The sequence below is a fragment of the Dreissena polymorpha genome, chromosome 1, assembly GCF_020536995.1.
Source record: "Dreissena polymorpha isolate Duluth1 chromosome 1, UMN_Dpol_1.0, whole genome shotgun sequence".
Classification (NCBI taxonomy): domain Eukaryota; kingdom Metazoa; phylum Mollusca; class Bivalvia; order Myida; family Dreissenidae; genus Dreissena; species Dreissena polymorpha.
In genome coordinates this window covers 7,680,404-7,701,730 of record NC_068355.1, presented here as the reverse complement: position 1 = coordinate 7,701,730, position 21,327 = coordinate 7,680,404, and the positions used below count along the sequence as shown (strand labels likewise).

General features: G+C 38.3%; 1 protein-coding gene across 1 annotated transcript in view; it reads right to left on the bottom strand.

The window, feature by feature from the left end:
- Window positions 1–21,327, bottom strand: part of LOC127869947 (protein strawberry notch homolog 1-like) — a 62,469-nt gene that overhangs the window by 18,397 nt on the left and 22,745 nt on the right. The window contains exons 4-11 of the mRNA XM_052412609.1: window positions 18,791–19,837; window positions 11,429–11,543; window positions 7,373–7,667; window positions 6,709–6,799; window positions 5,715–5,876; window positions 2,778–3,019; window positions 835–988; window positions 76–258 (exon numbers count right to left, since the gene is read on the bottom strand). Coding sequence (XP_052268569.1) covers window positions 76–258; window positions 835–988; window positions 2,778–3,019; window positions 5,715–5,876; window positions 6,709–6,799; window positions 7,373–7,667; window positions 11,429–11,543; window positions 18,791–19,837 — 2,289 coding nt within the window. The remainder of the gene's footprint in view (window positions 1–75; window positions 259–834; window positions 989–2,777; window positions 3,020–5,714; window positions 5,877–6,708; window positions 6,800–7,372; window positions 7,668–11,428; window positions 11,544–18,790; window positions 19,838–21,327) is intronic.

The window sequence follows — 21,327 nt, the reverse complement described above, 5'->3', positions numbered from 1 at the left end:
CAAGCCCAGTTCAAAATGTAACAATGGAGTAATTTGCAGGCTTTTTTCAATCTCTGCATTCTGATTTTGGCCTACCTTTCCATCCTTGATGGCTTCACGAGCTATTCGTACGCAGTGAGGCACCTTGGCAGAGATGCACAGGTACTTGAAGAACCGCTGATGGGCGGACCAGAACTGGCCCCACATGCTCTTGCACAACTTGTGCTGGGCGTCCACCATGTCAGCGGCAGCCTGGAACATCTCCCTTGCGTCCTGCCACTGAAACAGGCCAGATCCATCTAATAAGTAACTATTTTAATGCTTATTTCATGGATTTTTCTTCATTTTCAGCAGAAGGGAAATATACTCATGTCAGTTAAAATGGGAGATGTCAAAGAATAGCAAAATTGGTATTTAAATATTGGGTCTTAAAATGTATTTGAATACTTTCTTCATAAAGCATATATATTTACTTTCAAGGCACATTTTTATTTTTGAACTCGCCCAAGATATAATTGAACAAAATGTTCTGACTTCTATAATGCTAACAAGCTTTCTCTAAGTTTGACATTGTCACCTTTTTTTAAAGCTCACATGACTAAAGAATATGTACTCAAAAATTTTACACAGCGACAAAATTGACTTGTAAAACGGATTTTTTTCTTATATGTTGCTAGTGTGTATGTGTTTAAATCAAGCCCTGCACATTTGATACCGGCATGCTACAGAACATTGTGTTTCTTGAAATGATCTTTTTTTGATATCCAATGACAAACCAGGGTCAATTGGTCATCTTGAGAACATGCTATTCATTTTCACTTCTATGTCTAACATAGCTAACAAGTGCCTACATACCAGTTGGACAGCTTCGTTGTACATCTTAATGAACTCCTTGTCAATTGGGATTTCCTCTATCTTGAAAGACACTCCTTTGAAGCTGAGCTGCCTGGCAATGTACATTCCACGCAGCTTCATATCCATGGCAACCAGCTCCATGGCGCCCACTCCTCTACAAGCAATAACACAACAGTTTGATACATTTTAACCTCATTCTGAGAAAACCAGGCTTAATGCAAGTGCGGAAAGTATAAACCAAAAGTGTCTCCACAGGCTTATCAGGGTCAACACTTTCAGCTTAAACTGCATTTTGGCTAAGAAGAGACTTCCCTAAAAAGAAAAATATTATTTGAGCGGAAAGCGTCGTCCATGATTAGCCTGTGCAGACTGGGCATGCTTATCTGGGACAAAAATCAAAGCACATGCATTAACCTTGGCAGACTGGGCATGCTTATCTAAGACAAAACTCAAAGCACATGAATTAACCTTGGCAGACTGGGCATGCTTATCTGAGAAAAAACTCAAAGCACATGCATTAACCTTGGCAGACTGGGCATGCTTATCTAAGACAAAACTCAAAGCACATGCATTAACCTTGGCAGACTTGGCATGCTTATCTGGGACAAAACTCAAAGCACATGCATTAACCTTGGCAGACTTGGCATGCTTATCAGGGACAAAACTCAAAGCACATGCATTAACCTTGGCAGACTGGGCATGCTTATCTGGGACAAAACTCAAAGCACATGCATTAACCTTGGCAGACTGGGCATGCTTATCTAAGACAAAACTCAAAGCACATGAATTAACCTTGGCAGACTGGGCATGCTTATCTGAGAAAAAACTCAAAGCACATGCATTAACCTTGGCAGACTGGGCATGCTTATCAGGGACAAAACTCAAAGCACATGCATTAACCTTGGCAGACTTGGCATGCTTATCTGGGACAAAACTCAAAGCACATGCATTAACCTTGGCAGACTTGGCATGCTTATCAGGGACAAAACTCAAAGCACATGCATTAACCTTGGCAGACTGGGCATGCTTATCTGGGACAAAACTCAAAGCACATGCATTAACCTTGGCAGACTGGGCATGCTTATCTAAGACAAAACTCAAAGCACATGCATTAACCTTGGCAGACTGGGCATGCTTATCTGGGACAAAACTCAAAGCACATGCATTAACCTTGGCAGACTTGGCATGCTTATCTGGGACAAAACTCAAAGCACATGCATTAACCTTGGCAGACTGGGCATGCTTATCTGGGACTAAACTCAAAGCACATGCATTAACCTTGGCAGACTTTGCATGCTTATCTGGGACAAAACTCAAAGCACATGCATTAACCTTGGCAGACTGGGCATGCTTATCTGGGACAAAACTCAAAGCAAATGCATTAACCTTGGCAGACTGGGCATGCTTATCTGGGACACATCAAAGCACATGCAATAATCCTGGCAGACTGGGCATGCTTATCTAGGACAAAACTCAAAGCACATGCAATAATCCTGGCAGACTGGGCATGCTTATCTGGGACAAATCAATGCACATGCAATAATCCTGGCAGACTGGGCATGCTATTCTGGGACAAATCAAAGCACATGCAATAATCCTGGCAGACTGGGCATGCTTATCTGGGACAAAACTCAAAGCACATGCATTAATATAAAGCTTAAACTTTTCAAAAAATGTCAATCCTCTGCAAATGATGCGTCACAGTAGGACATGTGTTTAATGAAAAACTTCTTCATTGAAAAGAACGTACAATGACAGTTAAAATGTTTTTAGCAACTTCATCTTTAAACAATACCTTAGAATGGTTTTAAATTGTCTTGGAAAGACTTAAAACATACACATGCATTTCACTGTAAAATGAAATTCTGTTTGCTGTCAAGTAAAATTTTCAAATTTTTCCATCACAGGATCTTTAGTCTGCTATGCTCTTATCATATATATACCGTCTTTCAACAGCCTGTATAAAGTCGTTGAACTCTGGGAAGGGAGTACCCGGCCCCCAAAGTCCAAGCCGGGTCATGTAGGCCATGTTTTTGGGCTCAGACGCGCCCGTGGCACTAGCGTACACCACCCGGGCCTTGGGCAGCCTCTTCTGCAGCTCAAGCACAGTCTGGCCTGTCTTTGTGGGCTTGCTGGAACCCACTGGGCACAGGTTCTTGGCTTTGTGGCACTCATCAAACACTATCTAGTGCATTTGTTAAGGAATTGATAATGTTGAAAATATCTGAGCAAAAATATGGAGGTGTGCAAGTCACAGGCTGATAAATATATTTCAAAAGTTGCATACCTCTAGCAGAAATACTTATTGAGTTATGGGCAAATGGCATGCTTATCTGGAACAAACAAATGGGAAGGACTTATGGACACTGGCTCATCTTTATGACAACAACAAACACAAAAAACAACAAACAACACAAAAAGTGGAGGCATAAAAAAGAAAACATCCTATGGCTTCACAGGGATGTCAATTGTCCTGAATTTAAGATCCGGAAAATTAGGCTGCTGTCTGGGGCCTTAGATCCCCAGGGAGATTAAGGGCAGGGCCCATTCACCCCCAGAGCCCTTATTAATTGTACTTTTTTATAACCGTTCTAGTTGCAATTTATAGTTACAATGCAAAATACATGTATTATAAAGCAGACAGTCCGTATATCCATATGTGTTTGTCATTCAATATATTTTTTATAAAGAATGTCATAAAAAATAAATTAAAATCGACCGACAATACTGTATCCAAAAACCAAAGTCCAATAAAATGAACCGGGTGTGTGTTTTGCACATGAAATAAAAAGAGCATATCGTTTCACTGCAGAAAAATGAACAAGAGGGCCTGAAAGGCCCAAAGTCGCTCACCTGAGATAACAAGATATTGTTGGGAAAAATCTTCTGACCAAGTATCACAAAGAACGGAAAATAAATGTGGCCTCTAGAGTGTTAACAAGGTTTTACTATAGCCATATAAGGAAAATGCCCCGCCCCCTTGCAGCCATGTTTTTCAACCAACCGGCATCATTTTTGAACTCGTCCGAGATATTATCGGGATGGATCTTCTGACCAAGTTTCATGAAGATCTGACAGTAAATGTGGCCTCTAGAGTGTTAACAAGATTTTACTATATAGCCATACAAGGAAAAATGCCCCCCCCCCTTGGCAGCCATTTTTTTTCAAGCAAACATAATTATTTTCAAACTCACCCAAGATATCATTAAGACCAATCTTCTGACCAAATTTCATGAAGATTGGACAATAAATGTGGCCTCTAGAGTGTTAACAAGGTTTTACTATAGCCATATATAGCCATATAAGGAAAAATTCCCCGCCCCTGGTGGCCATGTTTTTAAAGCAACCAAAACCATTTTCAAACTCATCCAAGATATCATTGGGACAAATCTTCTGACCAAGTTTCATGATGATCAAAAAATAAATGTGACCTCTATAGTGTTAACAAGGTTTTACTTTAGCCATATAAGGAAAATAGCCCCGCCCCCGTGGTGGCCATGTTTTTCAACCAACTGGCATCATTTTTGAACTCATCCAAGATATTATTGGTATGAATCTTCTGACCATGTTTCATGAAGATCGGACTATAAATGTGGCCTCTAGAGTGCTAACAAGATTTTACTATAGCCTTATATAGCCATATAAGGAAAAATGCCCCGCCCCTCGGCGGCCATGTTTTTCAAGCAAAAGTAAACGTCTTCGACTCATCCAAGATATCATTAAGACAAATCTTCTGACCATATTTCATCAAGATTGGACAAAAAATGTGGCCTCTAGAGTGTTAAGGTTTTACTAAAGCCATATAAGGAAAAATGCCCCGCCCCCTGGCGGCCATGTTTTTCAACAAACCAACATCATTTTCAAACTCGTCCAAGGTATTATTGGGATGAATCTTCTGACCAAGTTTCATGAAGATAGGACAATAAATGTGGCCTCTAGTGTTAACAAGATTTTACTATAGACATAAATTATATAGCCATATAAAGAAAAATGCCCCACCCATTGGCAGCCATGTTTTTAAGCAAAGGTTACCATTTTTGAACTCATCCAAGATATCAGTGGGACAAATCTTCTGAGCAAGTTTCATAAAGATCGGATAATAAATGTGGCCTCTAGAGTGTTAACAAGGTTTTACTATAGCCATATAAGGAAAACTGCCCCGCCCCCTGGCGGCAATGTTTTTCAACAAACCGGCATCATTTTCGAACTCGTCTAAGATATTATTGGGATGAATCTTCTGACCAAGTTTCATGAAGATAGGACAATAAATGTGGCCTCTAGAGTGTTGACAAGATTTTACTATAGCCATATAAGGTTACCATTTTTGAACTCATCCAAGATATCAGTGGCACAAATCTTCTGAGCAAGTTTCATGAAGATCGGAAAATAAATGTGGCCTCTAGAGTGTGAACAAGGTTTTACTATAGCCATATAAGGAAAAGTGAGCTAAAAACAGTCACCTAACAAATACATAATCAATTTATAATTTAGTAAACAGATTGCTTTAGAATATGCTATTTCACTACTGGACTTTCCATCACTTAAAATATTTCAAGATGGCCGACATTTGCAATGCTTTGTTGAATGGCAAGGTTTAATGAAAGAAGTGAAGATTTTTCGTCAGCTACTGTTCATGTCCATGCCATCTGCTAACCAATCAGAAATAAATAAAATACCGGGAAAATCAGCACTGAGCTCAAATTCTGGAAAGCCAATGAAGCTTTAACAAAAACATATTCATTTTGTTGTCAATTGAAAGCACACTCAAACAAATTTTCCGGAAAAATTGACACTCCTGCTTCTGGAACCTTACATGATGGATGTAAACTTTAAAAAAAAAATCATTTTTCAACCAAATATTGCAAATCAAGAAAGGATACGACTCCATCAAAGTCTTTGCCACACCACTTGATGAGCTGTTTGAACCTGGTGCGATACTTGCCAGTAGAGTGACTCTCACCAATGAGGGACGAGTACGTGGCAAATATCACACCCTTCTTCACACTGCCATTCTCCTTGCCAGAGATCTTTGCATACTTAAACTGAAATGAATTAAACACAAAATTTGTCATGTGAGTTAAAACTCACGAGATACAGCGACCAAAGTCGGGTCAATAAAGCCCTATTCTGGGTAAACAGGGCTTAACGCACAAGCAGAATGCACTGCACATCTTTCAGATGATAATCCTGTCCAGGCACGTGCATTAACAGGGAATTTTCAGTGAATGAGGCTAAAAATTTTAGCCTCAAAAACTGGAAAGCTTGACAGAGAACCTGAAGAGAAACCCAAACGTTAACCTTCCTAAAATGTAGAATTTTCTCAAGCTATGTGGCTGGGAAACCTCCCAACTAAACCTACCTGTACCCTTCAGTCTTTAAGAATTTCCTGGTGAAAACCCTGCTTAATTTTTTTTTTGTTTTTTCCAGTTATAAACTGTTTTGAGTCAGTATCCCTGAAAGGTTGAACAAATCATAATTTCAATCAAATCTAATACCTCATCAACTGAACAACACAATATCTACAAACTTGGTATACCAATTCCACCGAATTAAATAAATTATACGAGCCTTGTTCTGAGAAAACGGGGCTTAATGCATGTGCGTAAAGTGTCGTCCCAGATTAGCCTGTGCAGGCTGCACAGGCTAATCAGGGACGACACTTTCTGCCTAAACTTGATTTGCCATAAGGAGGGACTTCTTTGAAACTAAAAAAAACATAAAAGCGGAAAGTGTTGTCCCTGACGAGCCTGTGCGGACTGCACCTTCTAATCTGGAACGACACTTTACGCACATGCATTAAGCCCAGTTTTCTCTGAACAAAACCCATATCAAGTCAGTTCAAGTCCTCAGATCTAATAGACATTTCCTGCTGACCTTGTTGAGGGGGTGGACGTCTATCTTGGTGGCACCGATGTCACGAAGATCCCTCTCGGCATCCACTTTGAGATCATTAGAGACGCTCAACCTGAAATATTGGTTGCATATAACCAGTGGCCAAAGTAATTGCACTACTGGTGAATACTTAACATCACAGAACTTAAGAGGAGCAGCTACATTCCAAGAAGGATTATATTCAAATGTGGATCTATAATTACTTTATTACAATAATTAACATTCGCAGCTTTGAGATTCATATAAAAATACTGGCGAAGAGATTCATGATTTTGCTTGACATCAACATTATCAACACATCACACTGTTAATGTTCCAAACATTCTGCAGTATCAGCATTCCTGTGTCCCTGTGTACATGAATAATAAATCATTTATACCAACAAATTAAACATGTGAATAGTTAAGTACCTTTTTCGTTTTGAATCAAAGAGAAAATAGCAATATGCAACCATAATAAAACCAGTATAATTGTGTTCAGGTTTTATGCTGTTTGCTGCTTATCAGAACCTTAAGGTTGGAAATGAAGCCTTCAAATTTTGAATCTAGTAAGAAAGGTCTTAAAATATAATTTTAATAATCTGAGTGACAACAACTGCGTGAGAGCTTGTATCTGGGTGGTAATGGGTTAAAAACTATTTCCCTACCATAAAGCCCTCTTCCTTCCTAGCAGGTAGTTCTCAAATATGACTCCAGCAAGAGTCCTGCCCTTGCCAACACCAGCTCCGTCTCCAATGAGGAAGCCTGCGCGCTCCCCACTGGGCAGGATGATGTCATGTCTCTGGGAGGAATAGATGATGGACTCCAGCTGCAGAGCTGACAGCTCCCCATAGTCGATAGTGCTCTCAGGGATGGACACACGGTAGTAGATATCCGGTGGTTCTATAGCAGACATTGAGCTCGTCTCCACCACTGGATCTGGATGCTTGATTCCAATTTTTGCTATAAATAAAACATTTTTTGATAATATTTTAGGCAGCAGCTGTCTCTTGCGGGATAATACACCAGGGATTTAAAAACACGCAGCATACTGCGTTTTGCAGCCAGCAGCTTATTTCAAAGAAAAAGTCCAAGTCTCTTTGTCAACATGAGGGCCAAGATGGCCCTAGTTCGCTTACCTGAGAGGAGTTTGTTCATTCAATCTTTACCAAATGTCAAACTTTACCTAGATATTGTCCATACAAAATATCCGGGTCAACATTATTGAACCGAAACTCTGGCGTATGGAGTGTTTTTGTTTTTGTAAGATTTGACCTGGGTAACCCTATTTTGAGTTGACCCAACTTACCAAACATCAAACTTTGCTTACAAAAATAAATGTTATGACCAAGATTCATAAAATATGAAACAAAATTGTGACCTCTAGAGTGTTTACAAGGATTTTGTATAATATAACAAGGGACAAAATTGTCACAAAACCAGGTTTTCATTGTGAAAAAAAATCTGATAAAGGGAGACAACTCAAACTGAACTTTTGAAATGAACAAACAAAATTAACCCCCTTTGTAAGTTTGTTTTAAAATAAATCTATTTTTAGTCGTGGCGACCTTGACATTGGAGATATTGACGTGATTCTTTCGTGCGACACACCGTCCCATGATGGTGAACAAATGTGCCAAATAATTTTAAAATCTCATAATGAATGACATAGTTATAGCCCAGACAAGCTCATTTATGGCTATTTTTTACCTTTGAACTCAAAGTGTGACCTTGACCTAGGAAATATTGATGTAATTTTTTCGCGCGACACACCGTCTAATGATGGTTAACAAATGTGCCAAATGATTTTAAAATCTCACAATGAACGACAAAGTTATGGCCCGGACAAGCTTGTTCCGCCCGCCCGCCAGCCAGCCAGCCCGCCCGCCCGCATTCGCCAATCTAATAACCAGTTTTTTCCTTCGGAAACTTGACAATCCAAGGGCAATCAGGAGAGCTAAAATTGTGTTTCACCGATCTGAGCCATTTTCCGACTTGTTTGAGAAATCAATAAAACCAATGTATTGACTAATTTTCACGATGATTAGGCAAAAAATGTGACTTCTATAGTGTTTGATCACAAGGTTTCTCTCTAGTCAAATAAGAAAAATTGCCCCCCCCCCCCCCCCCCGTTAGCAATGTTTTTTTACCGATCGGGACCATTTGCAAACTCATCTGACTTATATATAAAACCAATCTTTTCACCAAGTTTCATGATGAATATATATATAAATATAAGAAAACTGCCCCCCCCCCCCTCAACTCTTGTATCAAGGAAACAAATGTTTTGACCAAATTTCATGAAAATCGGGCCAAAGATGTGCCTTGTAGAGTGTCACATGTTTTCACTATATATACATTTAGAGTAAAATGCCCCGCCCACTGGCAGCCATGTTTTTTCACCGATCTGGACCATTTTTTAATTCGACCAAGATATTAATAAAACCAATGTGTTGACCAACTTTCATGATGATTGGGCAAAAATTGTGACTTCTAGAGTGTTTACAAGGTTTCTCTATAGCCAAATAAGGAAAACTGCCCCGCCCACTGGCGGCCATGTTTTTCAATAGACCGGAACCAGTTTTGAACTCAACCAACATATCATTAAGGCAAGCATTGTGACAAAGTTACATGAATATTGGGCATGAAATGTGAATTCTACAGTGTTTACAAGGTTTTTCTTTTTTTGACCTAGTGACCTAGTTTTTGACCCAGCATGACCCAGTTTCCAACTCGATCGAGATATCATTGGGACAAAATGTTCTGACAGAATTTCATGAAGATCGGACAAAAAATGTGGCCTCTAGAGTGTTTACGAATAAATGTGGACGGACGGACAGACGACGGACAAAGAACGGTCACAAAAGCTCACCTGAGCGATCAGGTGAGCTAAAATCAATGGACCAGAGAAAAACTGAAACTTGATCTGTGCGTCAAGTAGGTAGACTCACACAACATGAATGATGGCTACTCCTTATTCTTCATACAACCCCATAAAACAAGTAAATTGAGAGGAATTCCTAAGTTCTAGATTGTAGTTTGGGTGAAGACTTTTTTCAGAAAGTGGAATAGAGTCCTGATTAATAATACAGATAGAGCTGACTACGATTAGACCACAAGGCTTTGAACCACACAAAACCTCCCTCCTGATTCTGGAAATGGTGCAGAATTGCTGTTCATAGGACACCTCTCTTTGAAGCAGCACAGCTTCAATTTAAAAGAAAAAGTCCAAGGCAAGTCAATTTTTTTAAATAAATGGACCAGAGGGAAACTCATACTTGACCTGTGAGTCATGTAGGTAGACTCAGACATCATAGATCATGTCATTATCTGCCAGCATATAGGAAAAAAGTCCAGAAAACTGTTATTCCCGAGAAAATGTAAATAGCCAAGGCCAAAAATAAATTGACCTAAACAAAACTTAAAATTGTTTTGTAAGTTACTTAGGTAGGCTAACACACCAACAATCTGGTCAATATCTGCAAGTATTTTGGAAAAGTCTGGAAAACTGTCAAGGTCCAAGGCCTGTAACTGCACCGAAAATAAATGGACCTGAAGAAACTTGAACTTGATCTGTGAGTCAGCAAGCTAGACTCACACAGGTACATATATCTGAAAGCCTTTAGTAAAACAAGAATATCAGTGAAACTAATGGATGCTCCCCGATGATGTGCTTTGTCAATCTATGTGTTAATAACCACCTAAAAAAATATTTTATTAGCCTCTGTGACCTTGACCCCAGAAGAAACTGTAACAAAAGCATGAACGAAAAAAATCTATTATTAGCCTCAGTGACCTTGACCACAGTGACCTCAAACCTCATCAAAAGGTAGAGGTCTATGCAAGGTACCTACATGCCAAATATGAAAGAGATCGGTAAAGTATTGAAGGTGCTTTGAGAAACTGTAACAAAAGTGTGATGGAAAAATCTATTATTAGCCTCGGTGACCTTGACCCCAGTGACCCCAAACCTCATCAAAAGGTAGAGGTCCATGCAAGGTACCTACATGCCAAATATGAAAGAGATCGGTAAAGTATTGAAGTTGCTATGAGAAACTGTAACAAGTGTGACGGAAAAATCTATTATTAGCCTCGGTGACCTTGACCTTGACCCCAGTGACCTCAAACCTCATCAAAAGGTAAAAGTCCATGCAAGGTTCCTTAACATGCCAAATATGAAAGAGATCAGTTAAGTATTGATGGTGCTATGAGAAACTGTAACAAAAGTGTGACGAAAGTAAGGAAGTAAGGAAGGACAAACTGGCAACTATATGCTCCCCGAAAATTTTCGGGGAGCATAAAAACCTCTGGAAACGGAATGCCTGATGGACAGAGAACGAAACTGCTACATGCTCGCCTACCGGCGGCTTAAAAAAACAACACATACAATTAATGATAAAAATTAAAGAACTTATCTCCTAATTAGCCTTAGCAGTTTTTAATACACAAGCACATGCCCTTTAGAAATTAAATGTATCGCGTTCTGAGAAAACTGTGCTTAATGCATGTGCATAAATAGCGTCCCAGATTAGCTCATCTGGAACATTTTCCGCCTAAATTGGATTTTTGCTTAGAAGAGACTTAAAACGAAAAATGTCATAAAAAGCAGAAAGTGTCATCCCTGATTAGCCTGTGCAGATTGCACAGGCTAATCTGGGACGACACTTTACGCACATGCATTATGCCTAGTTTTCTTAAAGCGCGGCTCAAATGTATAGCCCTACATTTGGTTGGCATGTAGTCTGAGTATGTCTCGGCCTGGCCCAGACCCTCCACCTCCTCCCCATCTTCCTCCTCCTCCACCAGGCTTGGCACCGTCCGGCCACCGCCGTCATGACTCTAGAAATAGATAAGAAAGAGTTCCAGCCATAAATATGGTAATCAATCATCATTTACCAAATTAGCCAAAGGTTACAAACAAGCAAATTTGGTGAAGACAATTGTATTTGGCTTCAACATTTTCTTCATAAAACCCCACAAAACTATCAACTTGTATACACTGTAACTCCAAAATAACGCGGATGACGGGGTCCAAGCCACGCAAAAGCGTTATGAACGAACAGCGTTATAAGTTTTGAGCTTATTTATTTAAGGGGGCTATAAAAACAGGTATAGTATAGCCTATAATATAGGTCCTGTGTATTGACATGCTGTGTTGTCATCCGCAAGTACATTCATATAAACTGAATCGAATGATAACAGTATACATACCGCTTATCTAATGTGCACATTTATCCGATAATCCAATATAATTACAACATCACTTACGAAAAAATAATGTTAAACATTTATGACAAGAAATATGTTTACGAATTTCGTAAACAAATTCATATGCCTACGCCATTTTTCAGAAAAATCAGTACAGTGCATTATGGGGCACAGCTTTAATTGGACGAGCGAATTTAAATTTAAATTGAATGCAATACGATACATGTACCAAGAAATATTTTATTGCATCATACGCAGCATGTAAAAAACGTGCTTTCCGTGGACTTTCTGATAACGTGCAAAAATTTAAATGCATCTCTGTTTACTATTACACTGCGTTAGCATGTAAATAATTCGTCAGGATTTTTTTATTTATTTTTCATATACGTACTGAAACAATAAACACACACAAAGATAATTTTATTTATCAAGCATGTGTAGCATATAATAAACGATAACACACTTACACAGCCATAGTTTATACAATGAAATATAATACACGATAAATACAAAACATAAACAGGTAATTGTTTTAAATAACTTTAATTTGATAATTATTCCGCTTGCACTTGCCTTATTGAAATTAGCGCACCGAAGCGCTCTGATAGAGAATACATGTAATAAACACGGACAGGCGAGTTTTCACACCTTAATTGACATTACACAACAGATTAACACCAATTAGCTGTCGAGTGTCGTTTAACCTCTAATCGATTAAAATCAGTTAAACGGACGGATAAAACAATCAAGCTGTGATCGACGGCTTCTTTGAATTTTCTGATAATACATGAAGTTGCATAACATGGATTTGAATCAGAAATGGAAGGTTGGAGTAAAAACGGGATCCAAGGACCCCCCGCGTTATATTGGACACAGCGTTATAACGGAGCGCGTTATATTGGAGTTACAGTGTATACGAATTTCTAAGTTATAATTAAGTTATAATTAGGGCAAATAAAATGTTCAAATGAGCCCTGATCAATAATACAGCAAATTATATCTCAGATTAGATCAAAAAAATGCTAGCTATTCAACACCTACATCTTGACTCCCACATAAGTACAGAATAAGTGTTAATAGGACTGATACACTTTTTATAACAGTATTATTAAAACATAATTAAATATGTTACCACACATTGAGGAACCAATTCTTAACTTTCATCTTAAGTGCAATTTTAATGTCACTGTTCATGAGGAGAGTCTTCACAAGTCTTCACAAGTCTTCCTGTTTTGTCAAATGATACATGTAGCTGCTAAGCTGCTTAATCTATCTATTCATTTCCCAAAAGCATGTCAGTTAAAGGAAGTAACGTTTATGCCTGTACAGGGCTCCCGCTGGGTTAAAATTTTCTTTCGCCAACCATTTTCGCCATTTTAATATTTTCTTTGCCACTTTTAAAAAATATTAGCCATTTTGTAATTTTTCTTAAATCATAAGGAGAAATGGTTTCTGTTCAGCGGTTGATCGACTCTCCACTTGTTAAATACACCTCATTTCATCATGCCCATCATCTTTAATCAGAAACAACTCACATTTGGCAATTTTTAGGGTAACATAAACAAATATAAACAAACACACTTAAGTGTTAATGTTGTGCTATTGATATATTGAATTGAGCTTCATTCATATATTTAACCATTGACCTGCTATGTACATGTATGTACAACCCTTGACCTGCTATGTATGTACATGTAATACATATGTAACTGATAAACCTCAATAATACTGCTGAATTAATTACTACAATAGAGGCTGAAATGGGTGATCAATGTCAATAAGCTGCATCTCAATTATTATAAGTAAGACATAAGTAAGTAAAGCCTATATTTTTCTGATTATGATGGTACTTTTAACATTGTGATTTTTTTTACCGGTACAGGTTTATTATTAACTTATACAAACTAAGATTTAAGCAGTAATGTTCAGTCTCTTTATACTTCCATGTAAATATAAGTACTTAAATATTGAATCAAATATATATTTTGTTACAAATATTTGTTTTTATTTAAAAACAAGCCATGTGTTTGTGAAACACTATATCCCTGTATATTTTACCTTTGATTTTGAAGGATGACCTTGGCCTTTCACCACTCAAAATGTGCAGCTCCATGAGATACACATGAATGCCAAATATAAAGTTGCTATCTTCAATACTGCAAAGGTGTACATTAATTGAGCGATTTTGACCCATATATTTGACCTTTGACCTTGAAGGATGACCTTGACCTTTCACCACTCAAAATGTGCAGCTCCATGAGATACACATGCATGCCAAATATGAAGCTGCTATCTTGAATATTGCAAAAGCTATGGCAAATGTTAAAGTTTGCACAAACAAACAAAGCACCAAACCAACAGACAGTGGCAAAAACAATATGTCCCCCACTACAGTGGTGGGGGACATTAAAAACACATTAATTTTAAAATCTCATTTTACAGCAGAGATTCCATATCTGACATGCTAATAGTGTTTTTCCCAGGAGGGCATAGGGGCATGGCGCATCACTTTCGAAAAGGGCATTTTAGCGTGCAGCTTAGGCAAAAAAGGGCCATAACGTTCCGTGAATACCTGGTTTTTGGAGAAACATGTTATTGCATCAGAGGCAGTAGTGGGAAAAATATATGCAATCACATTTAATAGTAATTGATGTATTTAACTTACTATATATATAATTAACACAATTATTAATATATTTACCGTGCAATGTCCATTTTTAAAAGCTCCATGCTGTTTCAGTAAACTATACAGCACGACAAACATAATAAAGCAATATATGCATATGAATCCGATTATACACAGATCCACTAACATATAAATGAAACCATGTTTGTCTTAGCTCATTTTCTAACGATAATCTTGTCAGATGTTTTAACTTTGCGAGTAAACTGAACGCTAACAATTTACATGACATATCCTCTGCGTAATTACTTATAAATATGTTGTTGGCATCTAAAACGTTTTCTGCATCATTGATTATCACAGGTATTTCATTAATCCTTTTTAAATGTATGATCTCCATCGTTAATTTGATCGTCATTTTCCCTTTTTGCCAAGAGTCACAATTTATTTTCTGTGTAGTCCGCCATCTTGTTAATTAAAATGATGTAAGCGACATGTGCGCCAGGGTCTTCCCCAGGCCATTTAAGCGCCCCTTGCCGGGGCGCTTGAATTTCGAAATCAGAGTCCCCGGGGCGCTTGAAATTTTCCGATCAGTGTATTCTTTAGTAAAAGAAAGTGGAGATTGTCCAAAAAAAATCAAGGTTTCCCTATCAGTGTATCAATATTCCCTGTTTTAAAAGAGCACTCGGTACCTACTTTCACAAGTAATCGCCATAAACACCACACGGGGTAATGGATAATCCACTGATAAGAGAATAGCATGACGCGCGTATCGATTATTCTAGCCACATTACACGGTCATTTAAATGCTGACAAGGATGTATCTGGTAACTTTCCAGTCGTCAAACTGTGAAGTTCATCGTCCAATCGGTTACGGGAATGCTTATGAGGGCGGGGTTAACTATCGACCATTATTTTTGATTGACGTCGGGCATGAAGTAAGAGTTTATCGCAGCTTGATTAGCAAGAAGTTGTACCATTTGAGTAATATAAAACCGGTATTAGTACAGTACAGAACATTAAAGATGGTTTCGGGCATCATCATCACACCTTTTTACTGTAAACAAGTGTTACCTATGACTCATAATTAATACGAGAAATTAATTGCAAGTGGTAAACAATTAATTATTATAGCGAGTAAGTTGTGCAAATGACTCCCGGTTACAATTATGTGATAACAATTTATTTAATTCCAGTACATGTATATTTCAACATGTCCATTTATAGAACTGATTCACCTCGTTTGACATTTATTCGACACGTAATGCGCTTTAACAAATTTTCGTTGAAATAATTACGCACACTTGTAAATGTTTCGTCCGATAATCGATAGTTAGAAGACTGATGATGGCAACCGGTCGTGATCCTTGTGGACAACGTGAATTTCATGCATAATTCCGTCAAAACATTTATTCGACTCGTAAAGTGTGTTAACAAATTATCGTTGAATTTATAACGCAACGGTTAATATTTGTTGACATCTCAAATGGGAATAATTAAATTTGTAATCCGAAACCCATTACCGTAAGTCCATGTTAACGCGTTTTTAATCTGAAACACACTTCCGAATGTAAATGTTACCGCAACGTTAAATATTTTTGCTTCAAATTAGCAGTGCAAATTTATTTTGTGTCGAATCTTTTTCTCAATTAAAAAGAGCGCGAAAATTATGCAGCATATACAACGTCGCGTCTATTGCATACAAATGACGTGTATTGAGCGTTTTAACAAGCACACAACAGGTCAGGGGATTGACGCATATTCAGAGGCAATATTTCATCAAATCTATAAATAGTCACTTAAAAAATGGCAAGGTTTGTGTTAAAGAAATAACTGAAAGCTTTTATCGTAAATATTTACCAGAAAGAGATTGATAAAAACGGAATAAACGGGATTATCGGGTAATAAATAGAAACTTGAAAAATAGTAAGTATACAGTTATAGAGTCGGGTTGAAACGGATGTATTGGGGGAATCGTTCGAGTCGGGATTTTACTATCTGTGCGGAAAAGTTTTATAACAAACAATAAAAAAAAAATATTTTTAAATGACTGGGGGATTTTTTTGAAGAGTCATAGCGCACCAAATGACGTCTTTTGACGCTGTTTATCTTTGAGTTATAACGCACCACAGAACGTGAATTGACACGTTAAATTTAAAAAAATCAACGTCCCACCCCCGGTCGGCCCCGGGGCGCCTGAACAAATTCCTGGGGAAGGCACTGATGTGCGCATAGCAACATAACGTCGTATAATATGTCCGCCGTATACGCGATTCACAGTATACGTTACAGTAATTGTTTCAATTATTAATTAAATACGATAACAGTGCTCCAGCTAGGCCTAAATCGAAGGGCGCCGCGCCCTGCCCTCCCGAACCTCCGCCCTGCCCCCCCGAACCCCCGCCCTGCCCCCCCCCCCTCTCAAAAAAAAAAAAAAAAAATTTTTTTTTTTTTTTTTTTTTTAAATATGATAATTCATAAATCTCTTATTTCATTGTCATTATTTTAATCCTCATTGTAGACATTATATCTGAATGGTTTAATAATAATGGGAATAATACAATTATTTATAACATGTAAATTAAAATGCAATAGGAAGCATTCCAGAAACACCCGCGCGCTCGAACGTGCCCTTTTCACAAAATACTGCGCGTCGAAAGTGCCCTTTTGACAATATACTGCGCGTCGAAAGTGCCCTTTTGACAAAAAAGCCCCCCTGCCCTTTTCAAATCCTAGCTGGAGCACTGCGATAATGAATAAGATTACACTTGTTTGTGTTTTGCAAAATTTAATTATGCGTGAAATCAATGCTTTGAGATTATTGAATTATGCATGAAATGCACCGGGATAACATCGAGGTTTTCATCAAGTCTCCGAAGTAGATGTCCACGCTTTTATCGTGGAAGAGTACACATAACCGCTAAGTGTGCTCAAGGTTTAAAAAGCCACCGAAAGTATCGATTGATATTGACACGGGGTTATGCACGCATGACTAAATCACAACCGCGCGAATCTTCGCTGCCTTGGGGCCATTCTCTGATACTTGTCGGCTTAGAAGTTTGGTCAAGGGGCAATAAAGATGTTATCAATAAGGGCACAACAGCGGGTGATCATGAAAGGGCAGGGCGGGGGCCTTTGGAAAGGGCAGCGTGGCGCTAAATGGCCTTGAAAGGGGACAGCTACAAAAAAAAGGCATGGCCCCGCGCCACGCTAAAACGGCCTGGATAAAACACTAGCTAACAAGCACACTATTTATTGCCAGAGCCAGGAGAATCTTAGAAGCTAACTCTTCCCATTTTCTCATTCTTGAGTGTTGTTTTAATTGGCCATTTCATTGCAGGAGAATAGTTAAATGACACAAGGCAATTAATCAAGGCATCATCTATAAAGAATTCAAATGGCTCCCTACTGTTCATTTCAATCATCCACTTTGCACGACCTGTGTTGACTGAGCCATTCTCCATATCTAATTAATTGTAATGGCCATTTGTTTTCGCAAATTGAAAGATTATATTATAAAACTTTCGCATTTGGGCAATGGCGACAATTGCGAATGGCAGCGGGAGCCCTGCTGTATAAAAATAACTCAAAAGCACTGCATAATAACAAATAATAACATAATAACACATCTCCTAATTAAACAAAACTTTACAGAAACTCCAACATTATTTGATAGAAATGACCTTCAATAGACATGCTTGACTGTATTGTGTTGAGCTCTTTGTCAACATTACCATTCATATTGTAGTAAGTTTAAAATGAGCATGACCTTGACCTTGGAGCTTGGGAAGGCATAACATGTAACATGTCCTTTCAACAGGCTAACCATGTGCGGCATTTCATTTATAACTTTCCATTTGAATGATGATGTTACAATCTGCAAAAACTGAGTCATGTCAGTTCTTCAAATGTTGTCCTTTAACTATGAGATTAAACTTTGTGCCAAGGACACAGGCATCGCATCAACATACGTTTCCAAATGGTCAACATTTGCAGCAAGTTATTTTGACACTGATGAATGATGAAGTTTCTATCTTCAAAAGTCGCATGATGGCTTTTTATAGAATAGAATAATGAATGACAAAGGTAATGCATGACAAGCTTGGAAAAAAGCACACAAATACACTCACCTTTGGGACAGCTACGTCAAGCGGGCCACAAGAAATTTTTAGAAAATCTCTTCATCACATCCTGCACAAAGTTGCCTATCTTTTAATATAAAATCTTAAACCAGAAAAAAATGTCAAGCACTTACATTCGTCAGTGATTTCGATTTAATATCCTGGTTTGACCAGATTCTGGATAAGTCTTTGCTTGTCATCTTGGCAGGAGTAATGCTTTGCACACTCATCTGCATGGCTGACAGGGATGACATCCCAATACCCTGGGATCCATTATGCATGTAAGGGTCTGTTAGCACCGAATTACCAGCAGCAAAGCCTGGCTGCCTAGAAATGATCAGAGGGGGTGAATCAGTTTGCCGATCTGAGAGAAGACTTTGAGGAATATTAGAAAAATTAGCAAGTCCAGTCAAGTTGGCAGGAACTGATTGACTATGCACTAGACTAGGTGAACTAGAGTTCTGGAATGGCCTCTGAATCACACGGATGCTTGGACTGCTTGGGTTTATCACAGTCTGATTGGACACGATACGGGCTGTTTGAGGAAAATTGCGGGCATAGATTGTCCCCGGGACCGTGGAAATAGGTCTCGTAATTTGAATCACATGTGGCTGAGTTTTCATTACATTTGGTGAATTAGCACTTGTCAAAGTATGACTCGTATTAACACTAGAACAACTGGAGATTAAAGTGTGAGTAAATTGTTTGAACGGATAATCTAACGAATTTGTAGTCACTACTATTCCTGCTTCTGTCTTCACTACTTGTGAAATTAGAGATGATGTTCCAAGGGTTGCTTGCACCACATTAGAGGGCAACCTAACAGTCCCTGTGTTAAACACAGATGTAGGGGTGGGTGAACTATTGTTCACAACTTGAGTCCCTCCATTAGGCCTCTGAAGAATGATTTTTTGAGCTCCAGTCAAGCCAGCTGCAGCATCCGCACTTATAGTGAAAGACCTACTTTGTGTAACACTGCCATTAGGCCCCACACGTTTAACAGTGATGATTTTCTTTCCGGGTGTACCGGATGGCTGACCACCTAGAACAGTTGGCAGCCCTAGTTCATTTTGTTGCCTCATCACCAACGGTAGCTGGTTCTGGGGCAATCTCACCACTGCCGGTGAAGACGACGATCTCTGGAGGATGTTCATCCCAGATGACATGGACATGTTAGAAGGCTGAAAAACAAAAATGACAAAGTATGATATACATGGCAAAACAATGAAATGGAACATACATTTATTCATATATGACATTATGAAAACAAGATCTGTGTTTGTCAGAAACACAATACCCCCTATTACGCCGCTTTGCAGCCATATATTTCACCTTTGACCTTGAAGGATAACCTTGACCATTCGCCACTCAAAATGTGCAGCTCCATGAGATATATCAAGTTGCCATCTTCAATATTGCAAAAGTTATTGCAAAAGTTTAACCAAGGTTAAAGTTTGGAGACAGAATGACAGACAGGCCAAAAATTATATATAACCCCGATCATTCATTCCGGGGGCATAACAAGTATACACTTGCTAAATGAGCTGCACAAAAATTGAACAGAAAACTATTCAAAGGCAAAACATCAAATACTAAACGAAAAATTATTTGTGATAAAATATTTTTGCAAGGCTGATTTCCAATTTTTGTTAATATGCTTAAAGCATATTAACAATATAAAGGCATTAACAATATGTTAAATGAACCCGTTCTTCAATGCAGGGAATACTTTCGTTCTTGAGGAAAAGGACAGCAGCCCTTCCAGAAGGAATGGGTATGGCCAAAAAAAAAAAGTGTTTGTTTCCACTGACATGACCAAAATAATTAGGGTAGCAGGGCTCACGCTGGGTTCAAATTTTAGGGAGAAGTGACTTCTCCCTAGACACTGATTTAGGGAGAAGTGAGGAGACTTTAGGGAGAAGTGGAGAGACTCGGACAAAGGGTTTGCTTGTAAGGGGTTACAACATACATATATGTGATAGTAATAATCGACACAACAGATAAATAACCATAATTTTACTAGCTCTTTATTCAATCCATTTTGATGTGAACATACATAGTGTAATAAAGACTTAAGTATTTCAAAGATGATAATTGAAGCAGTAGCCAACATAAATATTTATGTTTGAAATATGACATATGCCAGGGGTTTTTCTGCCTATTTTGCGAAAAGGAGTCTGACCAAATTGGGAATTTTGTATCGACAAAATTGGTCATTTTGGGAATTTTTGCTTCGATGAAACGGCTCATTTGGGAAAAAATTGTGAATTAATCATGCTTAAATAATTCAGTGGTTTAACAAATAAATTTGTTTTTATTTGTTATTTTGTCTTCTTTATATAAACAGATGCAATATTGGGCATGTTCAACGTTAATTCAAGTACTGCAGTTTTGTTTTTCAGTTACAGTTACACTCTGAGATAAGAATTGAACAGTCAAAACCTTATAGCAGATATTTTTGACCAAAACAAACACTGGTTAGTCACACAAATTATAAGACAATTCATTCTTAAAAAAAATTGGGAATGTTTATTATAATTTCGGTTTGGGATCGGGTCCGTTTGCTTTGGGAGTGCCTCCGTTTTCCGGAGGCGCAGACAGTGCTGAAAAATCCCTGTATGCTAAGCAGCTTTGTTAATTTGTGGTAAAAAAAAAACGTTGTGATTATCAA